Genomic DNA, 14,354 nt, shown 5'->3' on the forward strand with positions numbered 1-14,354 from the left:
TACCTACCATACAGGATGGGAAAGGATCTCAGGAGGAACCCTAGCCTTAGCCAGCACCAAGACAGGATCAACACTTCACCTCTGCTCCCCTACATGCATGTGTATCAGCACACGCTTGTCACTGTATGAACACATAGTACTGTTTCTATGAGACACATACAGACTACAGAAATTCTGCTGCCATTTAGAGTCAAAGTAAGTTTTGCCACTGTCTTTCAATGAGAGTGAAGTCAGCTTTTTTGGGGTGCATTTGAGCACTCGCTCCCTGCAGGGTCAGAGTGAAACCATCTGAACAGATACATCCCATGTCTCACACAGCTAACCTCATTTCACAGGACATGATGGTGCATTTCACGGTCTTTCCCATCCATCATTTTAAAAAAGAAAAGAAAAAGAAATAACCGGGAAATGCCATGATACCCCTAACTCTTGCAGTGCTTTCAGGCGCAGCATAATTACCGAACCTAGGGCCATCGCCGTGCTGGTTAGTATCTCTCTCTTAGGCCTTCAATATTCAAACTGCAGTCCACACCACTGCTTTGTAGAAGAGCTCAATATTCAAATGGCCTGCAGCTGTATATTAAGCAGTTTGGGGATTCAGAATTATTCTAGTAATTAAAACAGAATATTTAGATAAACAGTAAAAAGATGCAGATTGGCTTCCCACGGGGTAGGTCGCACAAGTAACTTTATAATACACCACAGAACTGTAATTGCCAGACCAAAGGGCAAATGCACCAGGCTGGAGGTCTGTAACTTGAAATACTTGAAAGTTAAGAAATATGACCACCCTCAGGTAAAGATTAGGGATTTTGCTGAAATTACACAGGGAGGACTTCCTCTGTTTTATACACAGATCTGTAAGACCTGTCAGATTCTGGCTCCAGGAGTCCATGGGACATCCTTGAGGGCTGGGCGTGCACTGGGGCCAGGCTCCTCCAGCCTCAGGAACGTCGGGGTGAGACAAGGACCCACCTTGCATGCCCACAGCATGTGGGGAAAGGGGCCAAGCAGCCTCTCCTGGACAGCTGCCCGGCCACAGGCCTCGAGATGCCTCCCACCCACAGCGATGCCTGCCATCACGCTTGGTGGAAGGGGTGAGGAGTGGGAGAGCCTGTTAGGAGCAGCAAGCCACAGTGGCAGCCCTCTGCCAAGCCCCACTGCAGGGCTGCCGTGAACACCGTGATGCTGGCATTCATGTAAGATGTGACAACTGCCAAAGGATGCTGTTTTCCTCCAGTGCTCAGTTGCACAACCTCTGTAGCTGGTGTTTTGAGAAACTACAAGAACAAGAAAACATTTGTCCTTTCTGCCACTGTAGCTCTCATCAAAGAGATGCACATCCTACAGCTCGAGCACCAGAAAACACAGCGTTCAGTGCACTACAAATAAAACCATCCTGCTTCAGGGCAGGGAAGCAAGCTTTCTGTGGATGGCACAGGAATCAGATGTGCTTTTCTTATTGTGTTCAACAGGCCTGTCAGGTATACCGATGAACAGCAAGCAAGAATCTGCATACACTAGAACTAGCTTGGTAGAAAAGTAAAAACAAATCAAGGAGAGAAACTCACCATAAATATCAGAGGATGTATCAGACTTCTCTATTTGTATGTGCTGTGTAATTTTCTGACAGATTTCTATTTCTTTGTACAGCTGAATAGGAAAAAAAGCACAAAAATATGTTACCATGGGAGGACACATCAATTGTAATCATTTTGAACAAATTTTTTTTTTAATTACAGGCAGAAGAAATGGACTGTGGTCATTATTTAGCAAACAGGTTTTTCTCCATGTGTGTAAGATGTATTAGTAGTGCCACTACGCTTTATTGTTAAGACACAGTTAAAGAGGAGGAAGCAGTGTTTTACTACTGCCAACATAAGAGCAAGGATACATCTGTTTCACTCAGTCAATACCATTTTGGGTGCACAAGAAACAGAGCTTCTATTCCTGTTTTCGTATTTTACGGGTAGTCATCATTTAATGTTTTTATATTATTTTGATTGAGATATTGCAGGAATTAAATTATTCTATAGTATTAAAATCACAAGGAGGGATTTTGTTTCTTAAATACATTTCTTAATTGTTAGAAGACTATCAGATTTGATATGCAGCTCTTTCTTAGCAAGAAATTTCATCTTTTAACATATTTATGTTTATTTGTACCAAGAAAAGCCTCCAAGTCTTTGAAATGGTCATTAACATCCTTCCCGGGAGACCATCACAAATTCACACCTAGGTAATAACCCAGAAGCCTACTCACGCAGGTGCAATCCACTCTGCCTTTCAGCAGCCAAGCAACTCCTCAGCAGGGCTACACCCCTCCACCACAGCTCACACATTCTGTGCTTTTGAATCACTTACGTTCTCCTGTCTTGTGTGGCTTGCTATTGTACCTGGGTCCTGCCCCGAGCTCCGAACAAAGGGCCTGTCAACCACCTGAGGCAGGGAAATCCCACTGTTCCAGACAAAGTCACCTGGACCAGATATTTAGAGGCTCTGAGCTGACATCCTTGGAAGTCAGCCCTGACTTACTCCTTGTAAGACAGCCTTGACACTCTGGAAATCTCTGGCTCAGCCAGGGTTTGGAGCTGGTTTTTTCCATAGCACAGGCTAGCACTTAAGTAACAAACCATCCTTTCATCTTTGGAAAAAATCATACCCACAGGTGAATGACAGCCCGCAGGTAAACATTAATTTTGTTTACATGCTAGTATGAGTGTGTAAAAAAGCAATTCACAATAATTAACATTTTGAAACTAAGTGGCACCAGTGTTTGCACTGAAGTATTTAATCCATTTCTTTAAAAGAGTAACTCATTAGTAAAGGGTTTCTTTAACAAAAATATAATTTTATCTCCTGCTTATAGCAGCACTTAAATCTGTTTAATTGCAAATATTAGGTATTATAGAACAGTTATATACCAATTTAAATGAGTGTATATAGTAAAATAAAATGTAAAACTAAATAAGGATGCCACGCTAGCAATATTTTTAAAATGCAGTTTTCAAATATAGGAATATATTATTCAGAACCTGAAAAAGAGTCAAATGACATTTACAAAAATCTCAGCTAGATTTCAGCAAGGGTTTTAAAAAGAGGAGAAAGAAAAAAAAAGGAGCAAAAATCGCAGTATTTTCAGAACAAAACTTGAGTCTGATCCCTGCAGCCATCTAAACTGAGCATGCAGGACCAGAACCAAGGAGGATGGCTGACATGCTCTCGCAGGGATACGGGAGCCACGCACTGTCCGCATCCCAAAGCGCCTTTTCAAGCAAGAACCTGTGTTGAACAGGAGCAAATAACTGGGATGCACAGACTGCAGCTGAGCTGCCCAAACCACAGAGCCAGTCTGACAGCAGCCCTGAGGTGCTGCTTACATTTCTGTGCCCCATGGACCCGCTCTCCCAACACCAAAGGCACACAGCATATTTGGGCTACAGTGGCTTGTGCCGTGAAGCTGCCGGCACCATGGGCATCGCAGGCGTAGGGCCTGGGGCTCTGCACAGTGAGGTTTGATAGCAATACCAGGAGCATCCCAGGGGCACTGGGGAGTGCCAGTGGACAGGATTTCTTCCTGACAGCAGCAGCATTGCCCCTTTGAGCCATTCCAATCCCTCACAGTGTTTCTCATAGCAGCTTTAGGTTGTTGTTATTCTTGTTGTTGTTGTTGTTATTGTTATTATTATTATCATTATTATTATTATTATTATTACTATCTCAAGATTTTATCTCCCTTACCCTCTTTTCCTCTCCCACTTCTGGTCTTGTCCCAGCACCCTTTCCCACGGCTACCTTTTCCAGCAGCCCCAATGCCTTCACCCCAGCCTCATCCTACCTGCAAGATTTTCGGAGAGGCCTCTGGTCTCATGCTTCTATCTAAAAGTGTCATCTTACCCAAAGGAAAAAGTCTGGCACGTCAAGCTTCATCCAAAACACTCCAACACTTAGTTTACAATTAAAGGTGCTTAAAAGTATAACTGCCTGGTACAGCACCTAATGCTATATACGCTCCCCTGAGCCCTTAGTAACATTTTTAACACATAATAAGCCGAGCTCCTGAATGTTTGAAAGGCTGTGTCAGAGCATGCAGCGTCACCGTTAATGTTTTGGAGAGGAATGGAATATGGATATTTAATCTCAATTTCTTATTTAAATACATCCGATACTTTCTGTAAGAAAAAGGAATACCATCCTAAGAAATTACATTTACCTTTTCTGCAGCAATGTATGTCTGTAAAAGCATTTTAGCAGATGGAAGATACCTCTAGCAAGGTGACATCAACATTAGACAATATTATAAGCAGCTATTCATGAGACTACAAAATTAGAGGCATTAGTTCCATCATATTGCACCAGAATCATTTAATTAAACACTTAAATAAAGTAACTCAAATTTTCTCATGAAACAAGCACACACACACAAGCAAATATACAAATGTATATTGTTTTAATGTTACTACATTAGATATAACCCTGCAGCACCTATCTATATTATGACCTTTCAGCATGTACATAGTCCCACTGACTGTAGAGTTTTGGTCTGATTTAATTTTTTCAGGACAAACAATAATTGATGACTATGTCAATCCCACATCCTCTCAACATAAGACAAGTCACCAAAGTCCTTCCAGGCAATGAAAGCTACAATCTGCCTCCTCTGAGTTTTAATTTTTCTCAACTATATTTCACTTCCCAGTCTTAGTACTCCACTAGCACTTTCTCACTCTTTTTTTTTCATTGACAGTGTTAATGGCAAATGCCAGACCTTCTTTCCTAAATGAACAAAAGCATCCACAACTGGCAAAGTTTTACTTTTTATGAATAAAGCAGCCACCAATGAAAAGGACTTTAAAAAGCTTTACAGCATGCACATGTAAAATCATAGTTAAAGCATGACACTAATTCTGTTTGGTCTTTTGTTTTAATCTCTCATTTCAAAATTTCTTTGAAGTCTGCTTTTGAGGTGAATGATATGAAAACATCCAACTGACATAATTAGGAAAGTATATTCTCACACATAACTCCAGAGCTTTTTAACCTCAACATTTACCTCCCCTTTTAGGAAAAAAACAACCAACAAACCAAAAAAAACCAACTACTTGTGCATTTCCCTCCTCTTTAAAAATCAGGCAAAGTGATCCAAACAAGAAATACTCAGGCCTCAACACTATGTCTACAAAACCACCAAGGACAACACGAACAACAGGAAAAGGCAACCTTGAGAGAAGTTAAGCTTAAATGGATGTTACAGTGACTTTCACACATTACCTGTGTCTGTTCCTCCTCTCTCTCTTTCACACAGACACATGCGTGCACAAACATAAGCTAAACACCAACTCTCTCCTCAAGATGAAATGTTTGGAGAGATTACTTTACTGTAGGCCAATTTGCTATGGTGTGCAAAGCACTATAATTCCAAGTTAAAAAGCATAACTCTGCATATTACAAATGTCAGATAAACACTAATTAATAGTGTCCTACCAAGCGTCATTTAATTCTGCTCAGTAGGTAGCATTACCAGTTCATAGATATCCTCTTCTGGCTTTGGTACATAAAATTGAATCTGGTTTTCAATCAGGAATTTCAGACGCAGGTAGTGAGCAGAGTGATCCAGCTGGTGTGTCTGCAAGAAACGGAGAAGAGGCTTTAGAACAGAAAAGCAATTGCTCAGAAGAGAAAAGCAATGTTTCACATCATCTATACTTAGAGAACAGCCTGACACTCACAGGAAGAAAAATGCCCCAACACCCTCTTTTACAAAAGGCCCATGATCTCCTAACCTGAACAAGAACCTGAACCTCCTCCTCTCCCACAGGAATAAGCGTTCATTTAACCACTGACCAGGATGTCAAGGGCAATGCTAGTACTAAGTAGTAGTAAGCAGCCTCTTTGGTTCTGCTTAGCTGGCAGTTCTGCTTCATCCCATGCTATTGCAGAAATAAGCAAACACGATTACAGCAAATGACTTGGAGCATACCTTTGTATACAAAGGGCATTTAAAATCACAAGGAGGAAAATAAATGTTCTGCTAACAGAGAAAAATGTAACAGGAAAGTTTCTTCTGTTTGTTTTGGGTTTTTTAGTATCTTCATAATTTAATGTGTAAGTATGATGTGGTAAATTTCAAGCAATAAGTATGATGTGGTAAATTTCAAGCAAGGTTAACACAAAAAAAAAATCTGTATGTCCTCTAAATTCAAAACAGCTCAGGATACACTGGCTTTATAAGGCTAAAAGATGCCAAGAGTTGCATACTGGATTACATCCCAGTGGAAACAGGTCACATCATTTTAATGAATTAGTTATAATTAGCTGAGGATAAGGCATTTGGTCTGGGAGATGTTAATGACCTTTTCTCAGCACGATTAATAAGCTTGATTTAAGCAGAAGTTAATGCAGTATGTAATCAAAACACATTAGAACTATGATAAACACAAAGGATGTCATTCAGAAGTTACTTTCAAAGTTCATAAACTGTTGACTAAAGCTAATGAAAAACCCAAAAGCGATTCACAAATACAGGAGGTAAATTCTCCTCACTATCATTTTTGAAATCCCATTATATGCTTTTATACATTGGCCTTTTCATTTTATAGGAGCAAATTATCAAAGTTTCCTAGGTTGTACTAAAAACAATGGTTCATCTGAAAATTCATGCAGGAACGTCATTATTGCATATTTATTATGTTTTTTAAAGCCTCGCTTCTCCAGTTCAAGCCAAGACGATGATACACCAGGACTCAGCTGACTGATCACACAGCACAGATGATGACTAATGTACACCGAGTGACCTGTGGAAAAGATCACGCACTGACCTAGCAAACCCTTCAGCAAATACTCAGAGAGCAGTGAATGTTTGTTTCAAAGTCTAGATTAGCCCATAATAAAAATAAAATAGAATAAAAAAGAGCTACCAATAAAAAGAAAAAAACCCCACAGATCTATTGCTGCACTCTACATAGCACTACGTTCAAATACGTCCAATTCAAAGATCAAATTATCTGTATATGAAATTGAGTACCTGAAATGGGATAGCCTCCATAATCTGGACAAATACCTAGTTAATTAAAAAAGGAATGTGAAATCTATCAAAAGCCAAAATAAAGAGAGCTGAATGTAAGAGATACTCACCCTCTCCCCTCTTCTACTTTTTTGATAAGCATTTTGCATGCTTTGCTCATTGCTTACTGACTGTTTTCACTAGTTTTTTCTTTTACATGCACACACATACAAACATTCCAGAAATTAAAAGGAAACAGAATTGCTTTTAATCGTTCAGAAATGATCCATAGGACTCCTAGATTAGTTTCTGGTCAGATTTGTTTACTATCCCTAGACACTGACTAAAGAGCACCTTGCACACTAATTAAACACAAACACACAGAGGAGACACAAACCCACAGACTGCACACCCCATGTCCGGAGGGAGAAGTCCATGGTAAGTCTCTCTGAAAGTCTGGAAAATGCTTGAGCCATTTACAGCAAAGCCAGTGGGGAAAAAATTCTATGTGGAAAAACCGTACTAGCAGAGAAGAGAGCCAGGCAACCTGGCAGCCTCCTCCTGCCACCGCGGTGTATCTTCTTGTGGTCTCCTGCGCCGAAGCTCTCGTACACGTCCTGCATTTCATGTAGCGTCAGGCACGGCCGCCGCACAAACGCCGGTCAGCCAGACCTATGCTGACAAGCTACGTGTCACTGACTAAAGCCCGGGTTGGGAGAGAGACCCCGTCTGCAGCTGGGTATTCATGTCGCTTCCAACAGCGACTCCGAACATCCTCCCCTTGCAGAGGAGACCCAAAGGGATGCTTTCCAGCCTGCCCCAGGCCAGCAGAAATCACAACCTGTCATAGAGGGACGTGAATTTACTCAGTTCAGCACCTCCAGCCACTGGGAGCAGGCCAGGAGCTGCCCTAGCTGCACTGGCCGGGCAGGCAGCCCATGCTCGGCCGCTCTGAGCTCCCCGCAGGGCCAGGGGCACCCCAACATCCCTCAGCAACACAGCCGCCAGTTCAGAGCCACCGCCCGCCCTTGGGCAGGGGCAGGGTGTGCTCACGCCTGCCTCCAACCCGCTCTGCAGCCTGCGCCCTGATAGCATCTTGAAAGAGCAACCTTCCCTGCAGGCAGCGGCTTGATCTGCCGTCCCAGTGGTCAATGACAGGGCTTCTGCCTGCTTTGATATAGGCACTGCATCAGGCACGGAGGTGACCACTGACACGTCTGTTTTCACACTGGTCTTTGAAGGGAGATTTGGTTAGGAGAAAATTGTGTGTGCATTTTAGAGAGTAGGAGGGAGCCAAACAGAAGATGATCAATGCCGCACTGATGCCCTGAACTATGGCAGAGCACAGCATCGTCTGAAGAGGTCACTGGATAAAACTCACATATATTTTGAGCCACTCATTTCTTCCAAGAAACACCATCAGCCACCGTGGATGCCATTCATCCACTACACTGCAATCCCATATGAGTCAGGCAATGAGAGTCATCACCATTAAAGCTGTGATGGTGCAGCACATGAGCCACACCATTTAGTTAATTAACATTTGTATAGCTGCAGCAAGGCTTTGTCTACCTTGAAATTTTACATTAAACTGTTTCAAATAGGGGCACGATTTTCTACTGAAGTGAAAGGAAAGAGCCCTCTTAAAGTGGACACAGCCAGTCTGCCCTAAAAGCCATACCATTAACCCACTTCTTTTTGTTGTTGCTGGTCTAGCTGCATCCATATGTGGGAAGGTGGAAGCAGAAACAGTGCAGCTTTAATGATATTAATATCCTTTCAAGACCACCCAAAATACCTTTTAGCAGTCCAAATAAGCTTCTCAGTTTATTTATTTCTCTCCTAATAACTCTGGCTATGTCTGGACTAAATTAAGCAGCCAACCCAATTTAAAGCACAACCCGACAGCTTAACCAATGTGCTCTTGAAGAAGAATTTACAGTCTGGAGTGTGATCCGATTCAACAGGCTCCATGTGGTGCAGCAGGTCAGCACACAACCTGAACTATTTATCCATTTCAGCTCCCTTCTGGTTAAAGTGAGGGACAGGCACGTTCAGAGAACCATTCAGCCTGATATGGGACACATCTGAGGCAGCTGGGCTCCTCATTCCCCCTCATTCCCCTGAGTGCTGCCTGCCTTAGCAGAGGACCAGGAGATACAAGAACAGGCAATATTTTTTTCAGCTTGGTGGGGGAGACCTTCATTAGCACTGAAATGACAGCATCACAGAAACACGCTAGCCAACCCACCATATTACTCTGGCTTCGCACTTGTGTGTCCCAAACTTTTTCAGTAGAAAAACACCAGCACAAAATCAAAGTAAGCCCACAGAGCATCAGGCTTAAGTAACTTCTCAGAGACTTTGAGCACAGACCCAGAGACCTAGGGGAAATCTGCTTCTTGCCCCTCACGCAGGTCTATTTGAAAAACACAAATAATGAGAAAACAGACCTTTTTTGCTTCTTGCTTTTTATCCAGTTCAGTTAAAAGACTAAATGCCATGTAGTCTTCTACGCTTGACTTTTGGCGTTATTCTCTCCATACTGGCTCTGCCTAAATCCATATACAGTGTGTGTGTTTCTACTCAATTTTAAGACATACCATTATGAAAATGTTAGTAATACATATACACACATTCACACTGATCAGTATTATCCATAGGAAACAATTTAATGCATATACACTGACTTTTCCTACCTTCCAAGTGACGTTATTAGCTAAATTTTAGGAAAAATCTTCAAGAAACTACTTTAAAATATGCTTTAAACTCTCCTCCCACCAATCTTGAATCATAAAAGTGTCACAAAGCAGCCTCCAAAACCTAACTCGCTGTATAATAACAAGCAGCAATGTTAGTATAAGAACACATTTTCTACAATGACTTGAGTGCACTTAATGTTCTCCAACAGAATAATCAAGCTCAGTTTAATAGCACAGATAGATTTAACCACATCTACAAACATGAAGAGGTTTATATGAAATGTAGATCTTGAAATGTTTACTATACCAGAACTTGACTGGTTCTCAGATGGCAGATGGCAAACTGATGTGAAATGATGTGGATCAGATATTAAAGGGGAAAAAAATGAGCTGAATGCAAGAGACAGAAGAAAGAGATTGATTATTAAATGCTACAGAAAAGAAGGCATCCATCAGTGTTTTCCAGACTGAAAACTCTTACAGAAAGGAAAGAAACAGATAATAGCTCTTCAAAAAACAAACACTCACCCACCTCCCCTTCTCCTTATACACCACCACCCACAACAATCAAACACACAGTGAGGGATCAGAATCTCAGCAGACACCTACTGAAACCGGTGGAGCTACACCAACTTACTCCAGCTAGGGATTTGGCCCACTGAGCTAATCACTCTTACCCAAAGGAAAATATAAATCCTAAAAATAAATCATTACTAATAATGTGTCATCCAGCTTCCCTATTATGTCTCTCTCCAAAAATGTCATATTTTCCTGAATATAATGAAGAGCTTTCACAAGCTGCAGCACTCTTTAATAGTGCACCTGGCAGAGAGATGAGCACACTGTATAATTATTGCAAACAAATGCCTTTCTCTCACCTTCCCTCTCCTTGGAAGCACATGCAACATGTTCTAAAAGTCCCCAAAGTTAAGCTCTTAACAGTAATAAATGTTTTCTTTTCTTTTGCTGTTGTTCTACAAAAGAGGACTCACTTTTCAGAATGGCACATGACACGAGTTGGGTCTAGCTTGCAGTCAGCTGGTTAGCAGAAAACATACATTATGTAGCTGCCAGAACTGAAAGCTTGTATTTAATTTGTCAAAGCTTTCAACTTCTCTGCTGAGATGTAACTCTTTTTAATGGCCAAATGTGTCTGATGATATTTTATCTTGCAAAGAAATCCAGGTGGTTTGTCTTCCACCACCCCCAAATGCAGATAAAAGCTTTCCTCTCTCTTCCCTCCTGCCACCTACACGGGGCGAGTCTGACTCCGTCGTGCAGACTGCAAACACAGGCACCTTCTCCTACTCCTGGCACTGCTGTTTTCTCTGTGCCTTCCTCCCCCACACCAGCCAGAGGGGAGGAAGCAGCAGGGGGAAGGAAGGAGGAATGCACCTGGAAGCAGGACCACCTGGCACCTGGGAAAGAGTGAGATCACCCCGCTTGCCTGGTGAAGGAGGGAACAGGCCATGGGAGGAGGGCTTGGCAGTAGCAGGGGGGGGATCAGGGTGGTCGGGTGAGGACAGGGTGACTTCACTACCCTGTGGCGGGGACACCCTGAGAAAAGAAGCATGGTGGGGGCCAGGGGCTGGGATGATGGAGGGCACAGAGGGAGAGGAGAAGGGTCCTGCAAGTAGCTTGGCCTCCAGTGGAGGGGGAGTGGGTGGGTGGGTACATGAGAGGTGGTAGCACAGGCAGAGTCAGGGTGTTAAGGCGCTGCAGAGGCTCATGCACGGCAGCCAGAGTGGAGAAGGCAAAATTTAGTCTGCCTTCCTCTCCCTACACCCATGCCAAGTTTAGCTCCAGCTGTAGAAATTTTTCTTGTGTGGTGCTAGCATGAAAAATTCAGTATAATTAGTGTTTTTCATCTAACATACAACTGATCCAACACAGCACAGTCGGAGCACTGGCATATGAGAAATTCACTATAAGATTCAACTAAAAGGGCTCAGGGTTGTAGACACTTCACCCCGCTCCAGGGTACCCTCGCAGCCTTTACCTTGCAAATAATTTCCAGCACGTCTCGCGTGGTGTCCCCAGGACGGATGACTGTCAGAGCAGGCTGGTTGTTCGGCAGGCAGAACCAAGACGGTGTAAAATACTCGTGAACCCAAATATCACAGTCGGGATTGTGCTGATGGACACTGCTCAGTGTCGCTTCTTTTTCCTTCTAAATAGACAAAATCCAGTATGACTCCACCAGCCAAATACAATCTCCCTCTTCATCAATAACAAGTGTAAGGAACATTATATGCTGTACCAAAAGCCTTCTTATAGAGAAGACCTTTTATTCATAAGCCCAGACTGAAGGCTTGTTTGGACAGGAGAACTTCGCAGTTTTACCTGCGCAGTACAAATTATGCCTTCCCATGCCACCCACAAAGCTACACTGGGGCAGTGCACTTGTCCTGGGATTTCACCCTGTGGCTATTGGGAATGCTAGGAATGCAACAAAAAATAATAGTGATGCAAAGAGATTTAAAATTAAAAATTAAGTGCATTGTGTTTCTGGGTAAACCAATCCAAGGCCAACAAAACTGCTGTAGATGCTACAGTTCCTATAACTAGAAATGACAAAATAGCAAATCTTAGCATTTATTTTGAATTTACTTTTATACATCCAAGTTGCTGCACTCCAAGATATAAATCCCCAGAAAGTGATGGAGCTGCAGAATTCCTATTTGCTGCAATTGGGCTCACACAGCTAAACCCATATTCACTACATGAAGAATGTGCCTCTTAGCACTGTCTCAATGCTGGTTTATAGCTGACTTTCTCTGGGGAAAGAGAAAGCAGTTGTAATTGTGGCTGGAAACGCAGAAGCTCGCAGAAGCACATGAGAACAAAACAGAGAAAGCCCTGCACTTCATAGTTGCACCCACGCTAAGTTATGAAAACCCCACATGACCGTCACAAGGAGCCATCTTCCAACACCAGCCGTGTCCAGGTCCTCCTGTGGGCAGGCATTTCCCTTGTGTGCAGTGCTAACACCCCTCTGGGCCTGGCACCTCCAGCTCCGCTTGGGATGCCACACGCAGTGAGCCCTTCTGACTGTGCACAACCAGCTCAAACCCTCCCTGAGCGGCTACAAGCCCTACAGCGCACAGAGGGTCCTCTCATCTCCCAGGGGCTCTGCGACCCCTCTTGCATCCCAGAGTCAACGTTGCATTTGGGCTGGCTGCAAATGGCGGGGAAGGAGGCAGCTGGAGAGCTGGTGTTTTACCTTGCCATCCGGGACAGTATCATCAAAGATTCCTTCGAGAGATTTCTTTACCGAATCAACTCCTTCACCAAACACCTGAGGAACAACAGAGCAACTCTGCTTTAAAACACGAACGTGCCTCCGTGCCACATACAACACACGCTAAGGGGAGAACAGCGTATCTAACATCTAGCATGGAAATCAAACTGAAAACTAAGAACATTAATCTCAAAACACAGAAAAGGAAAATACCAGTTTGTTAAAAGGGAAGGGGGGGTGAAGGACAAGCTGGTGATGAGGCACTATGCTGAAAGATTAGAGGCCACTTCTGCTTAATGGTCTGCCACTGACTTACTTGGTAGAGCTGGACAAATTTTATCTCATTTTGTGCTCAGTTTCCTCACCTGTAAAGTGGGGGAAATGAATGCTTCTCGACCTCTGCTAAGGCTGAGAAAACAGAAGGGCTCTGCTTTTGGCTGGTTTTGTGATAAACCAGCGTCCAAAAAGTACTTAGCAAACATTCAAGTACTGCAAGTCAGTATAACCCTTCTCTAATGAAATAAGAGCTGGTAACCCAGCACAAGCCAGAGAGCCAAAATCAACAGGACTCCACGCAGGAGGAACGTCAGAATGGGAATATTGACAGGATCCACCCCAAGTCAGCACGGGACTGCATCAGACGGGCAAAGAGGGTCGTCACTGGAGCAGAAGCTTATAAGTAAAACTGAAAAGTTAAGTTTTATAGCTCCACATCAGCACAGCTTTATGATCAAGTTGCTGGGTTTGGCTGTTAACTATTCCATACCTAAAACGAAGCAAGGACCACGCAGGATAGGAGAAGGTCACTACCCTTTAGGGATTTACAGTTTACTGCTTCAACTTGGCAATACTTTGCATGCTACTACACACAAAGAGGGAAAATGTGTTCAGGCAACTTCATTTACACATTCTGCTACTTTCTCAAAACTTTTTCTTTGACTCTCTCCAGTATGACTTTTCTTTAACCTGGAACAAAATCCCTTTTCACGCCTGTGCTTATTGAGGAGTGAGGGGGGTAAGGGGTGGGGGCAGGGAGAGGAAGCGTGAAGAATGCATTTATCCCCACCGAAAGAAAAAAAAAAGGTGAGTTCGGGGAAAAAAAACAGGCCTAAAGACACAGCATGGGCAGGATCCTAGCTCAGGACAAGGGATTGTGCTTCATTTGGGGAAAACAAGTACAAAGCAACAAGAATGCCGCAGCACCAGCGCAAAGAACTGGGAATGTGCTCACAGAAGCCTCTGCTGCTTCCCAGCAAAACCCTGAGCTTTTGCTCAGCCTCTAAATATTAGGTGAACTTTTGATGTCTCACTAAAAACAAGCTAAACAATTTTGCAGCATTCATCCTGCTAAACAAAACAAACACCCACTGCTGCTTTAACAGAAGGAAGAAGAAATCACAGGGCACAG

General features: G+C 43.1%; 1 protein-coding gene across 1 annotated transcript in view; it reads right to left on the reverse strand.

Moving 5' to 3' along the window:
• Positions 1-14,354, reverse strand: part of TIAM1 (TIAM Rac1 associated GEF 1) — an 82,868-nt gene that overhangs the window by 40,190 nt on the left and 28,324 nt on the right. Inside the window, 4 exon segments of the mRNA XM_068425207.1 lie at positions 1,572-1,653; positions 5,522-5,626; positions 11,705-11,875; positions 12,929-13,003. Coding sequence (XP_068281308.1) covers positions 1,572-1,653; positions 5,522-5,626; positions 11,705-11,875; positions 12,929-13,003 — 433 coding nt within the window.

The sequence above is a fragment of the Nyctibius grandis genome, chromosome 2, assembly GCF_013368605.1.
Source record: "Nyctibius grandis isolate bNycGra1 chromosome 2, bNycGra1.pri, whole genome shotgun sequence".
Classification (NCBI taxonomy): Eukaryota; Metazoa; Chordata; class Aves; order Nyctibiiformes; family Nyctibiidae; genus Nyctibius; species Nyctibius grandis.